At 45.0% G+C, this 25,687-nt stretch overlaps 1 protein-coding gene across 1 annotated transcript; it reads right to left on the bottom strand.

Moving 5' to 3' along the window:
• Positions 1-5,618: 5,618 nt before the first annotated feature.
• Positions 5,619-23,251, bottom strand: LOC148889086 (galactose-specific lectin nattectin-like). The gene is made up of 7 exons (XM_089012153.1): positions 23,210-23,251; positions 22,971-23,033; positions 17,268-17,289; positions 12,769-12,854; positions 12,520-12,654; positions 7,374-7,482; positions 5,619-5,776 (listed from the first exon to the last, which is right to left on the bottom strand). Exons 2-7 carry the CDS (start codon positions 23,031-23,033, stop codon positions 5,703-5,705), a joined length of 489 nt encoding a protein of 162 aa, XP_088868279.1. The 5' UTR covers positions 23,210-23,251; the 3' UTR covers positions 5,619-5,702.
• Positions 23,252-25,687: the final 2,436 nt, after the last annotated feature.

Raw genomic sequence — 25,687 nt, 5'->3', positions numbered from 1 at the left:
AACCAAATACAGTATCATCCGTATGTTGTGAGTGTGTGTAACAAGAAAGCATGTGTATTCAGGATCCCATTTTAAAGTTGAGAATGCTACTTTAGTTCTTCAATGAATAACCAAGAACACACAAACAAATGCTGAAAGGTACACCTTTATTCATTGTAGAGTCCAAGATGACAATGAATAACAATTGAACATTTCTGAACAGTTGTTGGCTTTTCACAATTAGAGGTCTGTTTCGATCAGGGATGTTTCAGCTTTTTGGCACAAAGGAAACGTCTTTCATTAGTGCAGCGAACATCATTCCAGAATTGACCTATAAGTAAAAAGAGACAACATATAGGGTTAAGTTTGATATAATGTTAACCTTTGCAATTCATGAACTAGAGTAAGCCAGACAATCTGCAATGTATGCACGATTGGGGATAAACAGCGTTCTGTAATTGGGATACATGTGTTATGACCATTGTACAAATTCAAGAAAGAGTCCTTTCGGGCCTATCTAGCCTATGGAACTCCAGAGGCGTCTGACCTGCTGGCCAAGCTGAATGGTTGTCGCTGAGTCAAAAACCTGGGCATAGAAAGACTTTGATGAGGCCATGGAAGACACATCTTCCCGGCCACTTGGGGAACATTCTGGTCCACCTCTCTCAGGAGGGAAGAACAGTGCCACTGTACTGTATATTGTGGAGATGGGGTGTACAGAAATGTTTTTAACTGTCGCTACTATCACACCTAACCAGGTCACCTACTGATGCCCATGAAGGACAGAAAAACTGGATGATTTTTTTTTTTTGGGGGGGGGGGGGGGGGGGGGGGGGGGGGGGGGGGGGGGGTGGGTGGGGGTGGGTGTCAGGATGGAAGCACTTTACAATGTCACTTTATTTTAACTGAGGCTGTATGTACACTGTATGTTTTGTTTCATAATCTATAGATTTTGAACTTTTTATTTACTTTTATTGAAGGTAGTTTGATCTTGACAGTCAATTACACTGCACCACAGCCATTGCTTGTCACATGGTCAGATTTGCACATGAGATTGGGCCAGCCATAGCCAAAAGCACAATGTGGATCACCACTTGCAAGTAAGGCCATTGGCATGGGGTGCAATGTGAGCTGGGTGTCGGCCCAAACAGCGGAAATATTGTGGAGCCTTTGTTTTGATTCTAGAGCAAGGCACGACATACTGGCGTGATGTCACGAACAAGGGGGCGGGACCTTCTGAAACGGAAACTTTCTGAGGTCATTTTGAAGTAGTTTTGGGACACTTTAAGTATTTTTTGTTGGTGTTTTTCATTTGACTAAAAATGTCAGCCTGTGTGTTTTGCGAATGTTAGATGCTCTAAAATGTTTTTTTTTTTGCAGTTGGCAGAAAGCGCAATTTTGATTGGATGATACTGGCCGTCATGTTGAAACTGGTAAACGCCCCTTTAAATAAGCCCGAGGAGTACAACAAATGACGAATACACTTAAAGGACAACCGAGTGGAAGAGAATCCAACCCCTCTTGAGAACGATGGTACCATAACCTAGGCTGTCTGTGGAGGTAAGTCTAACTATATCTATTCAAATCTTTTCTACCTCAGACATCAGCTCGGGCTCTTGCCCTGCAAGAGAGGTGACATTCCACGTCCCAAGAGATGGTTTCTGCAGCCGAGCATCGGACCGCGGGGGTGCCCGCCTTTGGCTGCCGCCCATCTCACATTGCACCCGACCCCTTTTGCCCCTACCATGGATGATGAGCCCTTGAGAATGGGACCCACATTGCCTCTTCGGGCTACATGGGTGTAGGCCTAGCCATCAGTTGTTCGCCAACAAGCCCCATCTCCAGGCCTAGCTCCAGAGAGGGGCCCCGATGACCCGCGTCTGGGCAAGAGAAAACCAGATCCATCCATGTTTTTCATCATAAATCATCATCTGTTCCCATCATCTTGTCCCTCACCGAGGACCAGTTTGCCATGGGTGACCCTGCTAGGGGCATAAAGGCCCAGACAACTTAGCTCCTCGGATCATCGGGACACACAAACCCCTCAACCACGGTAAGGTGACAGCTCATGGAAGGGAGTGTCGCTCTCATTCACACACATATATTCCGTCATGCTGCGAATGGCCTTCATTCCTCTTCTTTCCTGAGCAAACCTCCACCTCTCTAGTTTCTCCTCTACCTGTTCCCTGCTCTTGTTACAGATCACAATGTCATCTGAAAACATCATCCTACAGAGAGATTCCTGTCTAACATCGTCTGTCAGCTTGTTCATTACCAGAGCGAATAAGAAGGGGCTCAGAGCTAACCCCTTGTGACGACCCACCTCGAGCTTGAATTCCTCCGTCACACCGACAGCAGAGCTGTCTTACAGTCATCATACATGTCCTGCACCGCTCTGACATACTTCTCTGTCACTCCAGACTTCGTCAATGAAAAATAAAATATATGTAAGCTGCAGGGAGTAGTCCTCTGTTCCCCCAACCTGAGAGCAGGGACCTATCATAGCAGAGGCCGGCACCGCCATGTCTGGACAGTAGGGATATATATATATATATAAGGCCTAAACTATGAGTAAGACTACTTTGCTGAAGAAGATTCTTGGATAAGAAGCTGTCTTACAGTCATCATACATGTCCTGCACCGCTCTGACATACTTCTCTGTCACTATAGACTTCCTCAATGAAAAATAAAATATATGTAAGCTTCTATCTGCATTATATGTCCTTACATACATTAAAAAACTCACTTTATTTCTTGAATGATTCTTGTTTTCAGTAAAAAAAATTACACTGAACTAGTGTAAATACCATTACTTCAGTTCCTGTATTCAATCATTTCAAGAATAAAAACACACCAATAGTTCAGTTAAACAATACCGAAAATAAAAATGTAAGTGTGTACTTACCTGGATTTAGATTTTTATTTTATTAGTAGAAAAATCTTATACACACTCTTTTTGCTTCAGTATCTGATTAGTTCTTGCTCTCCAAAGACACTCAAAAGCAAAGACCGAGATTCGGATGAAAATAAAAAGGGACATCTCGTAGATTCAATTATGCATATTTGACTTACAGTTCTGTTGAACAATCCACTGATGCCACAAAAGACCAACAACATGTGAAGAGGGAATCCCATCGATGCCAAGAGAAAATATATACAATAGAATTTAGGAATTCAGTGTCCTTAAAAGTAACAACAACGACCGATACTCTATTGAATTTACATTTATATACCGTTGCGATTCCTGAGCTGAGCAAATGAAGTCAGGGCAGGAATCAGCAGCCTATCTAAGTGCCAGCACTTGACTGACGTTATCCAATAACTTTAACGGTCTTGATGACGCATGCCACAACAATTTACAGCGTACATTCTTTACTATACATTTGGCACATCTTCACAAACATCTTTCAGAAAAGGTTGTAGCAAAAAAAGTTATGCTTATCTCTCACAACTACAATTTGTCACAAATTGAAAACCCAACAGTCACACCACTTCTCAATATGCCATTTGACTGTCATCGCTGGACAGCTCTGGGGTCATTGTGCTTTTTTTGCCCCTGTACTGGTGAAAAGGATGCTTTGATCTTCTCCTCTTTCATTTAGAAATGCTAAATACATCAAAGAGTGTGCACAGAGTGCTTAAGATTGAATGACTGTCTGTGTCTTATGTGTTGTGTCACCTTATTCGTCATTTAGTTTTAAGTTGTTGTTTTGACTTCAACATGGCGCCGCGAGAGTTGCTGCCTTTACAGCAGGTCCTGTATTTTGTGTTTCTACTTCTTTCTTTCCTCTTACTTTCATCCCTTTGTTCAATTGGACACTTGACACTTGTACTGTAACTATGGGTTGATGCAATAAAGCAACATATATCAATATGCCTTTTTTGATACTTGCACAATGTAGTTTTAATGAAACGGTTTTGCACATTTACAGTATGCAGTTGACATTTTTCTATTGCTATGCTTAGAATATCTTGTTTTCTATCCTTTCACTCCCTCCCACTCCATTCCCCTTTCAAATTGCTTCTGTGGACTCCAAATTTCCTCATTGTGGGACGAATAAAGGTTTTCTGATTCTGAATCATCTTAAGGGACGTGATTGTCATGACACTCGAGGCTAGGAGGCAGCAATTGAGTGACGAAGGAAGGTGGGAAGGTTGGATCCGAAGTACACGACGAGACAAATATTCAGGAGCAAAATTCTTTACTGAGACACGCATGCAACATAACAAACTGGGGAAGGTGAGTGACGGCAACTAACAATGGCAGATCTGACGGCAAGGTGACGGTAATGTGCGATCGGCATATATAGTCAGAAGGCACAATCAGTAAATGACAAACAGCTGTGGGAGCCCAGGTGAGTGATGATGGGAGGGGCCGTCTCCAGGGAGCAGCGGAGAAGGTGACGGGAAGGGCGGGGTGCGCCCAGGACGGCGACGAGATGTGACAGTGATGGCTGTTGTTCAATTTACGGCTGTATTTGATACCAGAAGGAATTTGTTTTGCTGCCTCAGTTACTACACTAAACCAACCTCTGGTTTCAGTCCCGAGACCTGTGGCTTTTGGACCTCTACGATGTGTTTAGATTTGGAAAAAGTACTATAAGCGACACTTCTAAAAAAACTTGATTGTAGTAAACAAGAAGTTTATATTCACAGGTTTGAGAAGATTACATACTACCTGTACTTATTTTTCACTCAGACTGATCTATTTAAAAAACGTTTTGGACAGCGGGCAGGGACAATGCCATTTTTTATTCACCGGTGAAGAAAAATAAAGTTTTCACTTTACGTTTTTTACTATTTAACCAAATAAAATAAAATGTGACTTTAGATTGCTGAATTTGGGCAAAAATGTAGACTTAGGCTTCGGGGATTTATAATTATATTTTATTTATGATTGAAGTTCGGTTTGTAATGTAATATAGGGAAAGAGGTGATCATTTATATATGTATATATATATACTGTGATTGGAAGATAAAGCATCGATGAGAAGGTTTCCTCAGCCGTCATCTGTACAGATTTGTAGGTTTTGGACGTTTGCTTCCTATCCAAGAGGTTTAATGAAGGATTTTGTTGTTTTATAAGAAAGAAAAACAACAAAATCCTTCATTAAATCGGTCTGGTGGGGTGAGGTTCAATTTGGATCGTTCATACAATAGCCTGCTTAAGCAAAACAGGTTAGGCAACATTCGTAATGCTGATGAGGTGATACCGGTGGGAGTGGAGTAAATAGGCCAGTCGTTAGTCAGGAATGTAGGAACAATCAGTGGGGCCACAGCAAGTGGTCCTCTGCTCCACCCAACCTGAGAGTAGGGACCTATCATATCTGTGGCCGGCGCCGCCATGTCTGGACATTAGGGATATATAAATAGGGCCGATACGACCAGTCAGACTTTAGTTCGCTGACGAAGCCTCTTGGATAGGAGGCGAAACGTCCGAAACCTTCAAAATTGTACAGATGACGGCTGAAGAAACCTTCTCATCTGTGGAACAAGAAAGCAAGGATATAGGAGTTACATCTTAAAAAGTCTAGAATGTTACTTTCTCACAATGCAACCAAGTTCTTCAACGAAGAAGTAAGTACACACAAAAACATGCTCATAGTTACCCCTTTATTAATTGTAGTGTCCAACTATTTTTGACAATGAATAACAATTGAACATTTGTAAACAATTGCTGGCTTTTTGTTGAGTCGTCAAAACAGTCGAAATAAGTCATTCATTCAGTAATGTTTCAACTTTCTGGAACAAACAAAACGTCTTTGAATATTGCATGGAATATCATTCCAGAATTGACCTGTAAGTAAAAAGAGATCAAAATAAAGGGTTAAGTTTGATATAATCAAAGTCTTGTTGATGACATTTGCTATTTTTGAACCATATACCTGTACTGGATATGCAGGATTGGATATTAACAGTGTTCTGTAATTGGGATACAACGGTACATTGGAACCTTGAGTGATAACCGTTGTACAAATTGCAGAGACATATCGGGCCTATCTGGCCTGTGGGATTTTGGAAGCGTCTGACCTGCTGGCCACGCAGAATGGTGTCAAAAATCCAGGGACGGGAAGAGTTCGATGAGGCCGTAAAAGCCGTGTTCCTGACCGCTTTAAAATAATTCTGGTCCACATCTTTGAGGAGTGAAGAACAGTGCACTATTGCCACTGTATATGGTGGAAATGGGGTGTCCCAAAGTGTTTTTTCATCTGTCCCTGCTTTCGTCCCGAATACAAGGTGGCAAAAAAAAAAAAAAAAAACAGGCCCCAACTCTAATTAAGCCCTGTTTCTTCGTGTTTTGTCCGAATGAAATGAAACTTTGGTCATAACTAGTTTATTATATTCAAAACATTACAACAAAACAATCGGGTCTTTGGCCTTTTTTTTCCGTTCTACAGTATATGTTCTAGATGGCCTCCATTTTGCTCCATGCATTACTAGAGACACCGCAAGAAGTTGTCCATGACGTTTTACAGACTGAATTTGTAATGGCTCTCATCTCCTCCTTGATGGCTTTCTTGAGTTCCATAATGGTTCTGGGTTTCCCTGCGTACACTCTGTCCTTAAGATAGCATCAAAACCTGTCCCAAGATTAGCTGAAAGAGAACTTCGGAGGCCGAGTTATCAGTGTCAAGACTGATTTTGAGTGGGCACCCCATTGCCCGGACCTAAGCCCCCCAGATTTTTTTCTTTGGATGCCCATGCCTACGGATGCCCATGTCCTCACGAGGAGCAAGAGAACCAACCGGAGGACAGCATGACATGGAAAAGCGGGATTGGAAAGATTAGAATCTGATAGGTGTTCTGTTTCTTTTTCCTGTTCAGGTTTCTGTGCTCGTCCAAAGCAAAGACCCTGTTAAGACACAAGTGTATCGAGATGTCCACCTGGCACCACGACACAGCAAATGTTCAATGACCGACGTTGTTGTATTGTCCTCAAACTTGCGGCTGCATATGATAGAATTAAATTGCTTTGCGGCAATGAAACTTTCTTGTTCCAATTTTCTGGTCCATTCGCTATTCTTTTCTTTTGGCTACTCACCATGTCAACCTGAGAGGTAACTAGTGTATCGCGGTACAGCGCCAAGGCACTTTGTCAAATAACACTGTAGTAATAGCAAATTGTCGCTAAACAGTGGACGAGAATGGCAACTAAGCTTTCTTGAAATTGTGTCACACTGGATATTGGTAAAGCAAAGCATATTTGAAGTTAAGTACGTTGCTATGGGTCTAACAATGAGCCAGGGTGGTTTCCATTAACAAAGACAAACAAAAAACATTCTAACAAGTATGTTTAACATAGCCTCAAGATCAACTCAACAAATGGTTAGCCTAGGTTACTCCACAACCTTTGAAATGCCAGGTAGTTAAGCATAGTGAAACTGCATTCATACCTAGAAAGTTTATTACTCCACAGTCCTGTTCTGTATTCATTCTTGGCCGATTCACAGCCCAGTCCTCAAAATCAAAAGGTGATCCATCTGTCCAAACAAACTTTCCATCCTGTTAGAAAAAAAGTCATATTTTAGTGATCCAACCAAAGTAAAGCATGCTTGTTCATCCACGGCAATGGCACCATCAACGGGGACAAGTTGCTTTGATGATGGTGAAGGTGTGGAGTTTGTTCTCAGCCTACTTTTGAAGGTTTCCTGACCCAGTCACTTATTTTTTAGCCACGTCACAAGAACGCCATGACACTGTCAGTTCGGGAATATTTTTTTTCGGCCAGAGCATTGTCTCATTAAAAAAATCATTGACTTGTAATAAGAAGGTAGGTACATCATGAAATGTTTGCTACACCGTCAGCGCCAACCGCCGAGAGTAGAGCAAGCTTAAAGAGTTTCTCGTGCTATTTGATCGCTCCTACACTAATTGTCAAATCCCAAAGAAAGAACGGCACGAGGGCCTACAACGGCGTGTAGGAAAGGTTTACTCAACAGACGAAGTATATTCAACAGCTAAATAGCGGCATGGAGTTGAGCAAGTCGTCCTGCCTTGCTGTTTTTTTCTTTCGGTGTCCGTTTGGGTCCGAGCATGTGTTTCGCGCAACCTCTTCTGGCTTCACCGTTAGCAGGGAGAGGAATTTTTCAACAGCGCGATTACGTGGGAAGCCGTGGGTACTTGCGTCAGCGGTACGTGCGAATTGTTGTTATGAATTGCCGCACCCTGTTCTGGAGTTTAGCCTGAATTTTGAAGAGCCCTAATAATGACCATTAGCATGAGGCCAAAATGGTGGTGGTTGGGGAAATGACACTTTAGTGGCAAAGGGAAATATTTAAAATATATGATGCGGCAACTTATTTACATGTATTTTTGGCTAAAAATTTCACTTGCTGTATCAAAATAAAGAGACTGAAGGGGGCATTTAAAAAAAAAAAAACACTCAACAACGTCACGGGTATCTCGAGTCCGAAACTGCTGTATTATACTTTATTCATTTATTCATTGTCCAGACCGCTTCATCCTCATTTGGGTCACGGGGGTGCTGGTGCCTATAGTCTTTGGGCAGTAGGCGAGGGGCACCCTGAGCCAGCCAATCGCAGGGCACACAGAAACGAAAAACCATTCTCACCAGTGTCTGAAACTCATGACAAAACGTTACCGGACAACGCTGAAAAGTTGCAGACCCGGCCATAAACTTGCCTGCCCCATTTTTCACAACTTGAAACACAATATGACGACTAATAGCAAAAAAAAAACATTGTTGCAAAGTATTAAGGTTTGATTCTATTAATAATGTACCTACCAGTAATGTGTCGTTCGCGAACGAGCCGGCTATTTGAGCCGGATCTCTGAAGTGACCGAAGAGAACCGGCTCCTAAAAAGGAGCCGGAAATGGGGGCCGACTTCCCCGGCCACTTCTATTCCCCGCCCTCAAGCTTTCTGATTCTGATTCTGAAAACACTTTCTCAATCATCATACATGACAAAGAACGTGCTGGAGTCGAAGAATGGGCCAAAAAGCCACAGATGTTTGTCTAGCAACCTACTGCTGGAGTACTGAACCAAAACATCCTACATGTCAGTTACATGCCACTTTGTTGAAAATGTCAAAGTGGAGACCTGTCTGCTGGATTGTTTCGAGTTCAATGAAAGACACATTTCTGAGAATTTAGCAGAGGAGCTGGGGACGTACTGCAGGCCACATGCACTGTTTTGGAGCCGTTTGAGCAGGTCACTGGAGATCAGTGTAGTCAGGTACAGTGGACAAAGGTTATCACATTGTTATGCGGCGAGACAGCAAGCAGGTGGAAAAATGATAAAAGTTCACTCAGCCAGATCCAGGAAGGATATTTTGAGGTTTCTTTATTTGAAGTTGCAATGGAATGCAATTGGAATGGAATTGAATGCAATGAAAATCTCCCTCTTCTTCCCCCTCGATGTGACTTCCTCAGTCTGGAGGTGAGAATTGAGGGTGATAATGGAACAGACCTGACGTGCAGCAGTAGCGGGGAACTTCCAGAATACTCCGACAGAGACGGTAAGGTAAGAGTGGCTTTTATAGCCAGAAGGCACAATCAAGGGGATTGAACACAGGTGCGGAAGCCCGGGTGAGTCAGGACGGGAGGGGCCGTCTCCAAGGAGCAGCGGAGGAGGGGACAGGACTGGAGGGGTGCGCTCTGGACGGCGACGGCGATGTGACAGTGCCCCCCCCCCCCTCAACAGACGGCTCTAGGGAGCTGGTTTCCACTGGCTTGAGAAGGGAAACGTGGAAGACTGGACAGTGATCGATAAAGGCAGACCTGACGGCAAGGTAGTAGCAAGGGTGGCTTTCAGAATACTCCGACGGAGACGGGAGTGTGCGATCGGCAGATATAGTCAGAAGGCACAATCAGTAAATGACAAACAGCTGTGGAGACCCAGGTGAGTGATGATGGGAGGGGCCATCTCCAGGGAGCAGCGGAGGAGGTGACAGGAGGGGCGGGGCGCGCCCAGGACGGCGACGAGATGTGACATCGCCCTGCCGTCGCCGACCACAGGCAGTTGGTGTAGCAGTAGGGGCTCCAGCCCTGGATGATGGGGCCCTCCCACGAGATGGACGGGTCATGGGTACTGAGCCAAGGGAGGCCCAGTACTGTCAGCGCGTTCCGGGAGGGCATGACTAAAAATTGACGTGTTCGGTGTGGTTGCCCGCTAACCTATTTTTAGTGGGGCTGTGATGTGGGTGACCTTGGCCAAATGTCGGCCGTCAAGATCGAGGATCTACTTGGGGAGAAGGAGATCGATGAGATCACAACCCAAAGAGTCGGCCAGCTGGGGATCGATAAAACACCGATCGGCCCCCGAGTCCACTTGCGCCCGCACAGTTTGGGAGCTGGAAGGGCCTATTACATCGCCGTCAAGCTCCAATCGCGTCACGGGAGCCGTGGAGTTGGCCTTCAGAGGTCGCCGCGGTCGCCGTTTAGACGGGGACTTACAGGGACCGGAGGTCTTAGGCTGGGGGCCTTGGGTGCGACGAGCCCCGGGTTGGTGCGATCGTCCCCCCCCCCCCCCATCAGCATGGGTTCGGGGGATCCCTCCAGGCACCGCACTCGCTCGCTGCCGCCGGGTGTGGTCGTCCTGGGCCGGCTAGACCGCAGGCTGCTCTGCTCCCTCTGCCGCTCCCGAAGACGGTGATCCAGGCCAATGACGATGTCGACTAGGTCGTTGAAGGTAGTGCCAGCGTCGCGGGTGGCAAACTCGTCCTTGAGAGCGCCGTTCAATCCGCGACGAAACACTCCCCTCAGCGCTCGGTGGTTGTAGCCGCTGCCAGCGGCCTGGATACGGAAGGTGACGGAGTATTCAGCGGCCGAAAGGGCCCCTAGTACGCAGTTGTGGAGTCGCCGTTCTGCCTCGACCTCCGTCACCGGATGGAAGACCTGGCCTAGCTCGGCCACGAAGTCCGGGTACGAGGCTCAGAGCTCCGGTCGGGACTCCCGGACGGCCAGCACCCAGGTCTCAGCTTGGCCCGTGAACAGGCTGGTGATGAAGGCTACCTTAGCCTCATCGCTAACGTAGGCGTGTTGTTGTTGCTCGAACACGAGCGCGCACTGCATTAAAAACTGAGCGCAGCGCCTTGTTTCGCCTGCGTAGCGTGATGGGTGAGGTAGCTGTAGATCGCGCCTACCCACGGGCAGGGAGGAAGGGTCCGTGAGGCTGGCTCGAACGTTCCGCCTCTTGGACAAGGGCGGCAATGAATCTGTCTCCACCGGCGGGATCCACAGGCGGTCGGAGTATTATGTCACGTCCACTCGAGGCGTAGTGACCGGACTCGAGGGACGACAGAAGGAGGTAAGGGTTGGATCCAAAATACACGGGGAGACAGATTTTCCAACAAAAAGTCTACTGAGACACGCACTAAATAACAAACAGGGAGGTGAGAATTGAGGGTGATAACGGAACAGACCTGACGTGTAGCAGTAGCGCGGAACTTCCAGAATACTCCGACAGAGACGGTGAAGTAAGACTGGCTTTTATAGCCAGAAGGCACAATCAAGGGGATAGAACACAGGTGCGGGAGCCCGGGTGAGTCAGGACGGGAGGGCCGTCTCTAAGGGGCAGCGGAGAAGGAGACAGGAGGGGAGGGGCGCGCTCTGAACGGCGACGACGCTATGACAAGTCATACAAATAAAAATATTTGACAGAAATTTGAAGGTCAGATAGGTATGGGGGGGCAAGGTTATGGATAGCTTTAAATGTATAGAAGTTTTAAAGTTGATTCTATATATGACCGGGAGCCAGTGGAGCTCTTGGAGGACGGGGGTGATGGGGTGAAAGGATGAGGTTCTGGTGATGATCCGGGCTGAAGAATTCTGGACGAGTTGAAGTTTGTGGAGAAGTTTCTGAGGGACACCAAAGAGAAGTGAATTGCAATAGTCAATCCGGGAGGTGACAAGACTATGAACGAGGATAGCAGTGGTGTGAAGGGTAAGAGACAGGCGAAGACGATTGATTATGCGTAGGTGGAAGTACGCAAATCGGGTTAAGTTGTTTATATGGGAGTGGAAAGATAGTGTGCTGTCAAGAATGACACCCAGACTTTTCACCTGATGGGAGGGACAAATGGTCGAATTGTCAATAGTGAGAGATAAACTGTTAGCTTTGCTCAAGGTGGATTTGGTACCAACGAGGAGAATTTGAGTTTTTTTCGCTAAGTTTGAGGAAGTTATGGGTAAACCATAACCATGTCTTACATCTTTGCACTTGTGATCTGCAGCCTTTGTCTGTCATTCATATGTGCCTGGAATATTTTGAGTCCAACGGCTTGGAAAAAATTGTTCATTGATTCCATTTTGCATTTGAAAATCATTTGAACATCCTCACCCTTTTTTTCAACCAACACCCGATGGAAAGAAGGCCACTTTCCCGAACAAAAGCTTGGCATTTTGAGGGGTGCAGTAGACTTGATGTGTAATGTTCAAGAACCAATGGAGCAAATGAATGAAAATGCAGGTACACTGAGAATCTTTATGATTTCAGTGCCTAAACCTCCAGTGAAATAATCCATCAAAAACATTTTGGAGGTTTGGAGGAGTTGCATCTGCAGGAAAAAATATTTTACCTCAACCTTGTCATGGAGGCCAATCCAAGTGGGGGTAAAAGTTCCAAGGTTTTCCAGAATCAAATGTCGAACTACTTCATTCTCCACTGCGTTGTGGATTGAAACCAGATTTCCTCCAAGAATGTTGCAGAAAGTCTAGTTGGAGGAAAATATTGGGGAAAAAATACATTTTGTCAATTGGAGAAGCATACATTTGTCTCATTTCATATGCAAGAGACTACAATGTGTGGAGGGTCATAGATACTGTACCTCAGCAACAGTAAATTGCAATAACTCATTTTGAAACAAGAAACAGCGGGAATTCAGACGAGTCCAACCAGGCGGGCAAACGTAATCTGCAACACATTTTAGAACATTTTGATGACAGCAGAAAATGGACTTACAGCTGATTTCTAACCCCACTCGATCCATTTAATTCAGAGGTGTCAAACTCATTTCACATGGTGGGCCACAAATGGCCTCGGTAGAAGTCAAGTGGGCTGGACCATTAAAATTATACCATACGTGCTATATTTCACCAAATATCTTTCGTTCAATACCGAAACTTGTTGAAAACACACCAAGCACAAAGGTTTCCCACGCATCTCTGTAAAAAAATATGTCATGGTCCATTTTTCATTGTAAATTCTACACTCCTTATCTACTTTTCTCCGTTTGGATAATGACACAGGCTCCTCAGGGCTCGGAACGCTGCCTACAAAGCTGGCGGTGAGCTGGGCCTGAGGACAGCCAGGGCCAACCTGTCACGTGGCATCAGGATGGCCAAGAGACAGCACTCCAGGAGGATCGCCAACCACTTCAAAGACAGCAGTGACACCAGGAACCTGTGGCGTGGGATACAGACCATCACAGACTACAAGCCCACTCCACAGACCTGCGAGAACTCCACCACTCTGCTGAACCAGCTGAACGACTTCTTCGCCCGCTTCGAGGCAGACAACAGCACTCCAGCACAGAAGACCCCACCACCTCCCGGCGAACAGGTGCTGACACTGTCCCAGGACAGCGTGAGGCGATCCCTCAGAGGGACCAACGCACGAAAAGCCCCGGGTCCCGACGGCATTCCTGGCCGTGTTCTGAGAGACTGCGCTGTGGAGCTCACAGATGTCTTCACGGACATCTTCAACACCTCTCTGAGCCAGGCTGTTGTGCCCACGTGCCTCAAAGCCACCACCATTATCCCGGTCCCGAAGAAGTCGTCCCCCACCTGCCACAATGACTACCGCCCGGTCGCACTCACTCCCATCCTCATGAAGTGCTTCGAGCGGCTAGTTATGAACCACATCAAGGCTGCCCTCCCCCCCACCCATGACCCCTTCCAATTTGCATATCGGCCCAACCGCTCGACCGATGATGCCATCTCCACTGCTCTCCACACAGCGCTCACCCACCTGGAGACCAGAGACTCCTACGTCAGAATGCTGTTCATCGACTTCAGCTCAGCATTCAACACAATCATCCCCCAACAGCTCACCAATAAACTGAGCAAACTGGGGATCAGCACCTCCCTGTGCAACTGGCTGCTGGACTTCCTGACGGGGAGACCACAGGCAGTCAGAGTTGGCGACAACACTTCCAGCACCATCACGCTGAACACAGGGGCCCCCCAGGGGTGTGTGCTGAGCCCCCTCCTCTTCACTCTGCTCACGCACGACTGCTCACCATCATCACCCAGCTCCAACCTCTTCATAAAGTTTGCGGATGACACGACTGTGGTGGGCCTCATCAACAACGACGAGGAGACAGCCTACAGGGACGAGGTGAGCCGCCTGGCCATGTGGTGCAAGGACAACAATCTCCGTCTGAATGTGGAGAAGACGAAGGAGATTGTTGTGGACTTCAGGAGAGTGCGCCCCCAGCATGCACTAACCATCGACGGTGCTGCAGTGGAGAGAGTGAGCAGCACCAAGTTCCTGGGAGTGCACATATCCGAAGACCTGTCCTGGAGCCACAACACGGCATCAATGGCCAAGAGATCCCACCAGCGCCTGTACTTCCTCCGCAAGCTCAAAAGAGTTGGAGCCCCGACCCCCATCACGACCTCCTTCTACCGCGGTACCATCGAGAGCATCCTGACCAGCTGTATCACCGTGTGGTACGGCGCCTGCACCGTGTCCTGCCGTAAGACTCTGCAGCGCATCGTGAGGACAGCTGAGAAGATCATCGGTGTCTCTCTCCCCCCCCTTCAGGACATCTACAACACCCGCCTCACCCGCAGAGCCATCCGGATCGCTGGCGATCCCACCCACCCCTCCCACAGCCTCTTCAGCCTGCTGCCATCGGGTCGGAGACTGCGGAGTCTCCGAGCCAAGACCAGCAGGCTCAAGGACAGTTTCTGCCACCAGGCAGTCCGGAGACTCAACTCCCTCCCAGCCCTGCCCAGCCTGCCCCTTCCCACTGCCACACTCAGCGAACTCTGAGTACACGCTACATGCTGTACGATCATCCTGAACTCTATTTTTTGTTATTTCTCATTAGACAAGACCTCACTTCAACCCTTTCTAGTTGTTTGTTTTTGCAATTACGACATTACGTCACTTTATGTACGTCACTTCCTCACTTTACATATGTCACTACCTCACTTTACATACGTCACTACCTCACTTTCCATACGACACTACCTCACTTTACATACAGAAATTACATGTATTGTCTGTTGTCAATTGTATGTCTTTTTTAGCCACCTTATAAGTGCCTTGCATGTCTTGCACGCTGGGTCCGAGAGGACATTAATTTCATCTGTGCTGTATGTCATGCATATTAGCATATTTGACAATAAAGCTGACTTTGACTTTGACTTTGACTTTGAGGATATCGCGGAGATCCGCGGTACGATGTCCGTGCTGGTTCAACGCTTTGAAGGGGTTGAGACACGCGCCGCGACTTTGACAGGGCCCCCCACCCCCTCGGTAAGCAGTCGTGATCTTCCCTTACCACACCAAGCACGTTACGGAGGTGTACCCGGGCGCTGCGCCCAATTTCTTATGCAGTGCTCGTTGGTGTTCGACCAACAACCCTCCGCATACGCCAGCAACGAGGCTAAAGTGGCGTTTGTCACCAGCCTACTCACCGACCAGGCAGCTTCCTGGGTGTTGGCGGTTCTGGAGTCCCAACCCGAACTCTGTGTCTCTTACCCGGACTTCGTGGCCGAGTTACGCCAGGTGTTTCATCACCCAGTCACAGAGACCGAAGCAGAAGGACTGCCCCTGGACTTTCAACAAGGGATTTGTTCGGCCGCCGAATACTCTATCGCCTTCCGCATCCTGGCCGCCCGGTGCGGGTACAACGATCGGGTGCTGAGAGGAGTGTTCTGCCGCGGACTCACCGCCGCACTCAAGGAGGAGTTGGTGACCCGCGACGCAGGCACAACTCTCAACGAACTGATCGCCGTCGTCCTCTGCCTCGACAATCGACTCCGGGAGAGGAAGCGTGAGCAAGGCGGCCAGCGGGCAGGCGAACACGGGGTCCGGCGCGTACGTCCTCACCCGGCATCAGTGAGCAGGCCCGGCGTCAGGAGAAGAGCCACAAGCCGATGTAGATAGGGGGGCGGAAGCGATCGCGCTAAACCTGGAGGACGTCATACTCGAGGTCCCCCGCCGAAGACTCCGGCGTCTGTGATTCCCCTTCCAAACGGCGGCCATTACGCGCTGGAGTTGGACGGCGATTTAATGGCTCCCTCCAGTTCCCGTGCTATACAGCCGTTAGTGGACTTGTGGGCGGACGGGTGCTTTATTGATCCCCAACTCGCGTCTTCGTTGCGGCATTGAGAAGTTGACGATACCTAAGGAGATTCTCGATTTGGATGGACGTTTATTAGCCAGAGTTACTCAAGTTACCGCTCCACTTAAACTCCGGCTGTCGGGCAACCAGGTCGAGCATCGTCGTTTCCTTCTCATGCCGTCCCGCGCAGCACCACTCGTTCTTGGCCTGCCCTGGCTCAGCACCCATGACCCTTCCATCTCATGGGAGGACCCCACCATACAAGGCTGGAGTCCCCACTGCTACGCGCACTGACTTCGGTCGGCCACAGCAGGGCGCAACCTTTCCCGTGGCGGCCCTGACGAAGCATCTTGGATAAGAAGCGAAACGTCCGACACCTTCAAAGAAGTACAGATGACGCCTGACAAATCCTTTTCATCGAGGGACCACTCCTGAACGACTGAGAGCTTACACAGATGTAGCGCAGCACTGGGTTTTTCTGACCACTGTTTAGTTTAATACACTTAATTCCTACATAGATGCCGACGTTCAAATGCCGGTTTTATCCTCACAAGGGTCAAATGGAGTTCTGGAGCCAATCTCAGCTATCTTTGGGCAGTATGCAGGTGTTCATGGTGTAACCGGTTGATATCCTATCCAGGGCACTCAGAAACAAACAACCACCCACTCTTACACTCTCACACCTAGGTACAATCTTACTGTCTTCAATCACCCTGCCATGCACATCTTTGGAATGTAGGAAAAGCGGTGTACCTGGAGAAAAGCCATACATGCATTGGAAGAACAAGCAAACTCCACCCAGGAAGGCCAGAACTGCAATTTAACCCACTAGACCAGCAGGCCCAATGAAGAAGTCAAATATGGTCTACCTATCCTGGTCTCAACCCGTGAGACAAGGATAGGTACCAGGTTTCTTTTCTGTAGTATTCATTCAAAAGTCCTCCTCTTGTCCTTTCGGCTTTTCCCTTCAAGGGGTCGCCACAGCGAATCAGTGTCAATAGTATAGTAGTATAATAAGAGGTACCAACCTCTCGCGAGGGGGAAGGCCCACTGTAAGAAAGAAAGAAACAATGTTAAGTTGGAGCATTGATCAGTCATGGCTCATATATATTACAGCTAATACAGCGTGAAGTAAGCTGTAAAAGGGTATAACTCATTTTTAAACGGTATCGTGTTTAACTGAATATAATTATTTTTTATAATATAATAATAATATGTATAATATAATTTATAATAATTTTTTATATTTTATTTTTTATAATATTATTTATAATAATATTTATAATACAATATTTTTTAATATAATATTTTATAATACTTTTCAGCAAAGAATTATGTCAGCTCTAATTGGGGCTACTCAGGAGGATTGTCACAATCAACACAAAATGTAGCTTCCGCAGTCCTGATTTTGTCACTAATGTCAGAATCAGAATCAGAAAGCCTTTAATAGTCCCACAATAGGGAAAGTTGCAGTCCACAGCAGCAATTAGAAAGGGGGAGGGCGGGTGAAAGAAAAAAAGTATTCTAAGATTAAGAGAAATGTCAGAGGAGTGAGATGTATACTGTAACTGTTCAAAAATGTTTCATAAAGAACCCTACACAGTGCAAGTATAAAAAAAGCATATTTGTGATACATATGTAACTGTATTGAGAAAACAATCATTTTTTCATTCACATGTTAAGAAGGAGCTACCCAGTGCTGTCAGGGAGGGCAAAATGGTGTGGGAGGGGCTGTCCATCATGGTTTTTAGTTTAGCTAGCATCCGTCTGTTGCCCACCTCCTCCAGAGAGTCCAGCGAGTAGCCCAGGACAGAACTGGCCCTCTTGACCAGGCGCTCCAGTCTTTTCCTGTCCTGATTGGTAAATGCCAGCTGACCAGCAGACAATTCCACAGTGGATGACTGAAGCAACCACAGAGTCATAGAAAGTCTTCAGGAGTGACCCCTGAACCCCAAAAGACAGGTTTGACGATGCCCGCTTCTGTCGTTTGCCGTGTTTTCAAATACTCTCCCTTGATAGCCAAAACATTATAGTGTGTGCAAATTGGACAGAACTGTAGCTGTAATGTGCTACTTAGCTCCTAACACATCATACCGAGTGTCTCTCTTGGTAGGTAGAGTAAATACACACTATTTGCAGGAAGTGACCCGTATGTATGAAAAATACTTGACCAACAAGAATATGAATTTTAAGAGACCCTAAAAAAATCTCTGGAATCTGACCTGAAAGACACAGGTTTCATAATTTTATACAGTACGCTGAAGGTCAGTGACCCCTAACTTCACTCTTGGAAGTCATGGTATGATTTGATATGATGGAGGTCTTAACCTAATGATAACCCCAGAGGTCAAACTCAGAATCCCTCCACATTTGAAATCAAAGCTTTGGCCTAAAAGAACAAAAACTGATTTTTTTTTAAAGCGATCCTCCTCTCCTTGAAAATAAGAGCTAAACAGCACCACAACTATACTACACACATCCAAAACCATCAATGGTATGAATGCATTTTTGGAAGGCCAAAGTTAAACAGATTGGGAAAGGGCTTCAATGGGGCTTTACACTGATTTGGCCATGAGTGAATTCCTTGCCATGGCCTCAAAAGTGCTGTGATTAGCCCGTGGGATAGCCATAAGAGGCCTAAATATACTGTATTCAGATACTCGAACATAGTAACATTTGATTTCCTGTTGATAGCTCAGTGAGGCATGGTTGAAAAATTTTCCACAATTCTGAAGGCTAAATTATATGTTTTAAAATCAATTAAAAGTATTTTAGTCAACTTCTGGGAAAACTTGGAATGTCCCAATCAGGGCCGATTGTGTGATTTTTAACTGGTGCGGTATTGGTTAAAAAAAGATTGTATCTACCCCGGTCATGGATGACGCTTCGTACTGATGTCACAACGTTTATTGTGGAACACTATAAAGGACATTTAAAAATGACAATTAACATTACAATAAGTTCGACGACAAATTAATAATGTACAGTGTGCACCTTATGAACCGAAAGTAGATAAACTTTTACGTAGACGTTTAGACTGTCGTTCTCTCTCTCTAGCAGTTACTCTCGTACATCGAAACACATGACACAGAAGCGGAAGTGATAATGACAAAACATTATAAATAAAGTATAGAAGATGATTTTAAGAAAAACGCACATACAAAGGTTCGCATAGAAACGTTAAACACTTTTACAGAACAACAAGTCCAAATAAATGTTATTTTTGTTGTCATGGAAACCAATGACAATATACCCACAGTTACAAAGATACATTTTATTCGTTTTCACAACATAACATTTCAGTAAAGCAAAAACATAATCCTAACGTCTTGACAAATATAAACATCACAGCTTAGTTTTAATTAGAGGTGTCAATTTATCACGTACATTTCAATTAATTAACCACAGACATTTTAAAGGTTTCATTTTTTTCAATCTCAATGTATTTTATTTAACAATAATAGCAATCGGTGGCAGCATTGTTGTGGGTTACCAGCAGTTGAGACGAACTGGATTTGAGCCAAAATTGTCCTTGTAAGATCGGTTCACATTTTTATTTCTGTATAAATGTTGTAGTACGCCGTATATTATTTGAAATGCTAAATGAAATGCAAAACAAAAACAAATACAGTAAAAAACATATACTACGTTGACAGGTATGAATCGGATTTGTTCTGCATTAGACGCACCATTCACAACGGAAAAGAAGAGAACATCTACTCTGTCTGTGATCATTTTGAGCAGATCTCTGCTAAAAGGGTACAAATGACAATAACCCGTACAAATATATAATGTAACCTACTGTGACGACATGGTGTATCACTGGTTTTAATGCATTCTACTTGTTGATATTTTAAGGGACAACCAACGTCACTTTTTTGTTTTTTAACTGACATCAGAAAAACGTTTTATAGCATCTAAAATACCCAAAAAACGCAGTATGATACTTTTATTCAGATGCAAAACACCAATAAAAATGACTTAAAGTGTCCAAAATCTGCAAAAAATTGAGCTGCGAAATGGGCATTTTCAGAAAGTCCCGCCCCCAGTTCGTGACGTCACTCCAAGACTGCTTGCATTGCTGGAGAATCCAAACAATGGCTTCAGATTCAGAGAATATGCTTTCTTGTTACACATCCAGTTATGAATATTATTCAAATAGTTCTGAAGAGGAAAGCCTACATGTTTGCAATTGATTAAAGAATGTATTCCATGCCATTTTGAGGCAAGATTGGGGGGCAAATCGATCACCAGAAAAGAGGCACAAAATGGCGACCTCCTGTGGCCACCTCCATTTCCACAGGCTGATAAATTCCTTATATGGAGCTTGGACGCCCTCTTCTGGCAGCAAACGTAAAGCAAAATACATTGACGTGATGTGTCTTTTTTTCGGTCAGGGGGCGGTCCTTTAGTGACGTCACGTACGGACTCGTCACCAACTCAAAAACAAGACTTCCTGAATATTCAGAGGGAGTCTTAGAACGTAAAATATAGCTATATGCGGTAAAATCTAAATTATGGACACAACTTGTCCGAAGACGTTGGTTGTCCTTTAAAAGGTGAAGTTTAAACTTTGTCCGAACGAACTTGGGTACCAACAGAACACCTTTGTTAGGGTAATTCAAAATTACCTAACAACCTTTCCCTCAACAAAAACGAATGAAATGTGTGTCTTGTTCCTTGTTTGTGTGTGAATGTCTAAAGTATAGCAATTATTCTTTCAAGTAACACATGCACAGTCATTTACATCACAACCCCCTGCCTTTTATCACTGTCTGCCATGACATTTATTATCTACATGATGGCTCAGTAGAGCAAGTGAATCACTCAGAGTCATTTTGCAGCATGAAACGCAAGGCGTTACACAGCAGCCCAAATGGTGCAGACCATCAACGATCTGAACTGTGAATATGTTTTCCTCTTCAGAGCTATTTGGATCATATTCATAACTGGATGAGTAACAAAAAAGCATATTATCCGAATCTGAAGCCATTGTTTTTATTGTCCAGCAATGCAAGACGTCTTGCCTTGACGTCACGAACTGGGGGCGGGACTTTCTGAAAATGCCCAATTCGCAGCTCAATTTTTTTTGCAGATTTTGGACACTTTAAGTCATTTTTATTGGTGTTTTGCATTTGAATAAAAATATCATACTGCGTGTTTTGGGTATTTCAGATGCTATAAAACGTTTTTCTGATGTCAGTTAAAAAACAAAAATGTGACGTCGGTTGCCCTTTAAGTTCACCATTTTGTGATTTTTTTTTCTCAAAATCGCTGAATTTTCACATTTACCGTTCAAATACTACTAAGTAGAGACGAGCGGTGAGGCAGCAGCCGGCTCAGCCTCACCATGGATTGCGCAATGACTATACTCTGCAGTGAGACCGCATTGCTGCCCTTCTGCATATCGCTATTAAAGTGTTCAAACACTTTTAGTATATGAACTAAATTTATCCAGTTTTCTACAATTTCTACAATCATCCATCCATCCATCCATCCATCCAGCCATCCATCCATCCATCCATCCATCCATCCATCCATCCATCCATCCATCCGTCCATCCATCCATTTTCCAGACCACTTAGTCCTCATTAGGGTTGTAAGGGGTGCTGGAGCCTTTCCCAACCTACTTTGGGCACTAGGCGGGGGACATACAAAATTTGTTTTCAGCTGCTGCCAGCGCCTGCTCGCGGTGCCTGCTCGTGGCGCCTACTCAGTATCAGTACCGAGCTGCATAAGTAAATATGTTGATGTGTTGATTTAATAGCGGATTTGTCAACCCACAATGGCTGAAGCCATTTTCAAGATGGACTTTTCAAGAAAAGATGAACATAGTTAACTCATTCCCTGCCAGGCGATGTGCAAATATCTGTCCACTTCATTACCAGGGTTTTTTGTCATTTTCACTAAATTTGCAGGACCCACAGAATATCGATGTCACGGTTTGCAAGGTGGTGATGGTGATGGATCCCAAAAAAGTAGGCAGGAGGGAGCAGCAGGATGTAATTCACAAATTGGATTAAAATAAAGTCAGCAGGAACCAAATCTTAAAAATCCAAATCATCAGAAGTACAAATTAGCAAAGAAAACCATGAGTAAGAACAGGGTGAAGCAAACACATTGACGGAGAATAATAATTTATCATGTTTAAAAGTGCCGTGCTTTGCTGACCAACTAAACAATAGGCTTACAGTCAAAGCGCAGATGGCCACAGTAAATCTGAGTGAAACAGACACGGCAAGGTGAACTGTCGTCTCCATCAAGATTCTAGAAGGTCCGGCCTTGCACAGAATTTAGGGTTTTAGATACTCCTTTTTCACCAAAGTTATTTACGGCTTAAACATCCTGCACAAGCGCCAGATTACAAATTTATCGGTTATTGGAAAAGACAACCAATTAAAATGTCTTATGTTTTACTGCTTGCAGCTGTTGGTGCTCAGAACGCCCAGAGGCGTGGCATTATAATCAAGAAAACTGTGTTTTACTAATATATCACGTCAAATAATATCCAACATACAAATTTAAGTATAGGCCTACTTGGTTCTAGATTTTTATTTTTTATGTTTTATTTTTGTAGAAAAATCTTATCCATGCTATTTTTGTCCCAGGTCCCGATCAGTTCTTGCTATTCAAAGATACGACAAACCAAAAACTTGGATTCAGAAAAAGGGTGATCGGGACATCTCCAGCCAAAACACAAAGTGAACTCAAGTATGCATCATTTGACTCACAGTTCTGGTGAACAACCCACCGATGCCACAAAAGACCAACACCAGGTAAAGATGAAATGCCATCTGTGCAATGAGAAAAACTAAACATTAGAGTTTTGGACTTCAGTTGCTTTAAAAGTTACAACAGCAATGACCGATCTAGACTATCATATCATAGTTTGCATTAATTTACAAACATAAAAAAATACATGACCTTGACATTCAAATGTGAACGGATGAAATAAATCTGTGAAATATACCTTTGCGTTGCCTGAGCTGAGCAAATGAAGTCAGGAGAGAAATGATCAGACTTTGAATTGCCTGCACCTGGCTGACGTTGTCCAATATCTTTAACGGGCTTGATGACGAAGGATACAAAAATGTATTGTGTACATTCTTTACTATACTTCTGGCACAGCTACACCACTACCTTTAAGAAAAGGGTGTGGCTAAAATACTGTAAGTCAGGTTTATCTCTCGAGACAAGAATTCGTCACAACTTAAAAACCCAGAAGTCACAACACTTCTCAATGGCAACGTTTTATATCAAGGTAGAGCTGTTGAGTGAACCTGGCCAAGCTGGAGAATTTAGCATCTTTTATGACCCTTCCACATGATAAGAGTAGAAGAAGGGAGGTGAAAGGTGGTGTCCTCTCATGGTCTGGACCTTATAAACACAAATGAGTACATTATAGGTCCAACTTCCGGCTCGGGGCCCAAATGCGGCCCAGGGCCAATTTTCATTCGGCCCGCAGCCTCTGTCATAAAATCCATAACGTCTGGCCCGCATCTACACTTAATACATTGGGCTGTAGCGCTGTTACCTGCCTGTGCTAAATACTGTCATCTAGCGGCTCAATTAGGAACATAACATTAGTATATGAGTAATTGACTGAATTTGTTAAGGCAATTCGCTATACGAACACATTTTAACCATCTTTATGGCTGCTGCTGCTCACCCATTGAAAAAAAACGTATCGTGAGAGTTTTGAAAAGGCGCTTATAAATTAAATGTATTATTATGATGATGATGATGATGATGATTATCTCATCTCATCTCATTTTCCGTACTGCTTATTCCTCATTAGGGTCGTGGGGGTTGCTGGAGCCTATCTCAGCTGTCTTCGGGCACGAGGCGGGGGACACCCTGAATTGGTTGCCAGCCAATCGCAGGGCACACAAAGGCATACAACAGTCACTCTCACACTCACACCTAGGGACAATTTGGAGTGGTCAATCTGCCTGCCATGGATGTTTTCAGTGTGTGGGAGGAAACCGGAGGACCCGGAGAGAACCCACGGGGGCCCGGGCAGAACATGCAAACTCCACACATGGAGGCCGGACCAGGGACGCGAACCGGCGACCTCTGCACTGCCGCCCGATGATGATGATGATGATGATGATGATGATGATGATGATGATGATGATGATTATTATTATTATTATTATTATTATTATTATTATTATTATTGACTGTAAAGTGACCTTGAGAGTTTTGAAAGGCGCTTATAAATGAAATGAAGTAAGTATTATTATTATTATTATTTTCTATTTCCATTCAGATCGTTTTATTTTCTCAGACTTCTTGTCATCATGTCACATTCTGTCCGCCTTTACATGATGTGACCTACATGACATCACATCCTGTCCGTCCACCTTTCTCTACCCTCTTGGCTCTTCTCCCCTGCCTGCCCCTCAGGGTGGGCAGTCGCATTTTGTGCCGTCCCAAAGATTAAACAATCTTCTAACCTTGGCATACGCACTACATTTCGGGAAACACACGGAACGCCACCCACCCCGGCTGGCGGAGTAATCTTCGGCAGAAGAACAGCAAACCACACGACCGAACAGCGCCCCAGCCGGCCTACCTTTCTTTCCACACCCCCTTTCTCTGAGTGCACACGTCGTTCCGTTCGTCTTCAAGGATTTATCACAGCCGTCATCTGTACTTCTTTGAGTGTATATATATGCGCGCAGGATCGGATATATCGATAGTCCGGTTATATCGATATTTTTTCGGACTCCCGAGAATATCGATATAACGAGACTTTACTGTGTATATATATTAGATAGATAGATAGATAGATAGATAGATAGATAGATAGATAGATAGATAGATAGATAGATAGATAGATAGATAGATAGATAGATAGATAGATAGATAGATAGATAGATAGATAGATAGATAGATAGATAGATAGATAGGTAAAACATAGAACACAGCTGAACACAGGTAACATCCGCCTTACGCCCGGATTCCGCTCCGACAAAACAGGATAGTATCCGATGTCAATCTGTTTTTTAAGCAACGTTTTCTATTGAATACTATTATATACCAAAATGTTGACAGTCCATTCATATATCTTATCAATTTCAGTGTCATTTTTATCATTTTATATTTCGTAGTATCGATTTTTATTACTGTGTCGGCGCACACGCTTTCTGCTGACCCAAATACGCACGGGTTCCCACGCTTTCGAACTATCCAAAAATCTCTCTCCCTGCTAACGGAGAAGCCAGAAGAGGTCACCAAACACACACGCTCGGACTCAGGCGGACGGCAAAGCAAAAAAGTTATGCTGGTTGGCCTCTCCCCAGCTGTATCTCGTGCCAACGTGCAACCCGACCCAGGGGCCGTCTGCAACCCGCAACCTCGCCGCGAAGCAGAACAAACTGTCTCACAGAGGAGGCGGCGGCGGCGACCGTGAGCCCGACGCGGCATTTGGACGTACTGTTGC

This window comes from Hippocampus bargibanti, linkage group LG13, assembly GCF_051943395.1.
Source record: "Hippocampus bargibanti isolate YZ-2025 linkage group LG13, ASM5194339v1, whole genome shotgun sequence".
Classification (NCBI taxonomy): Eukaryota; Metazoa; Chordata; class Actinopteri; order Syngnathiformes; family Syngnathidae; genus Hippocampus; species Hippocampus bargibanti.
This window is presented reverse-complemented; position numbering and strand designations above follow the sequence as displayed.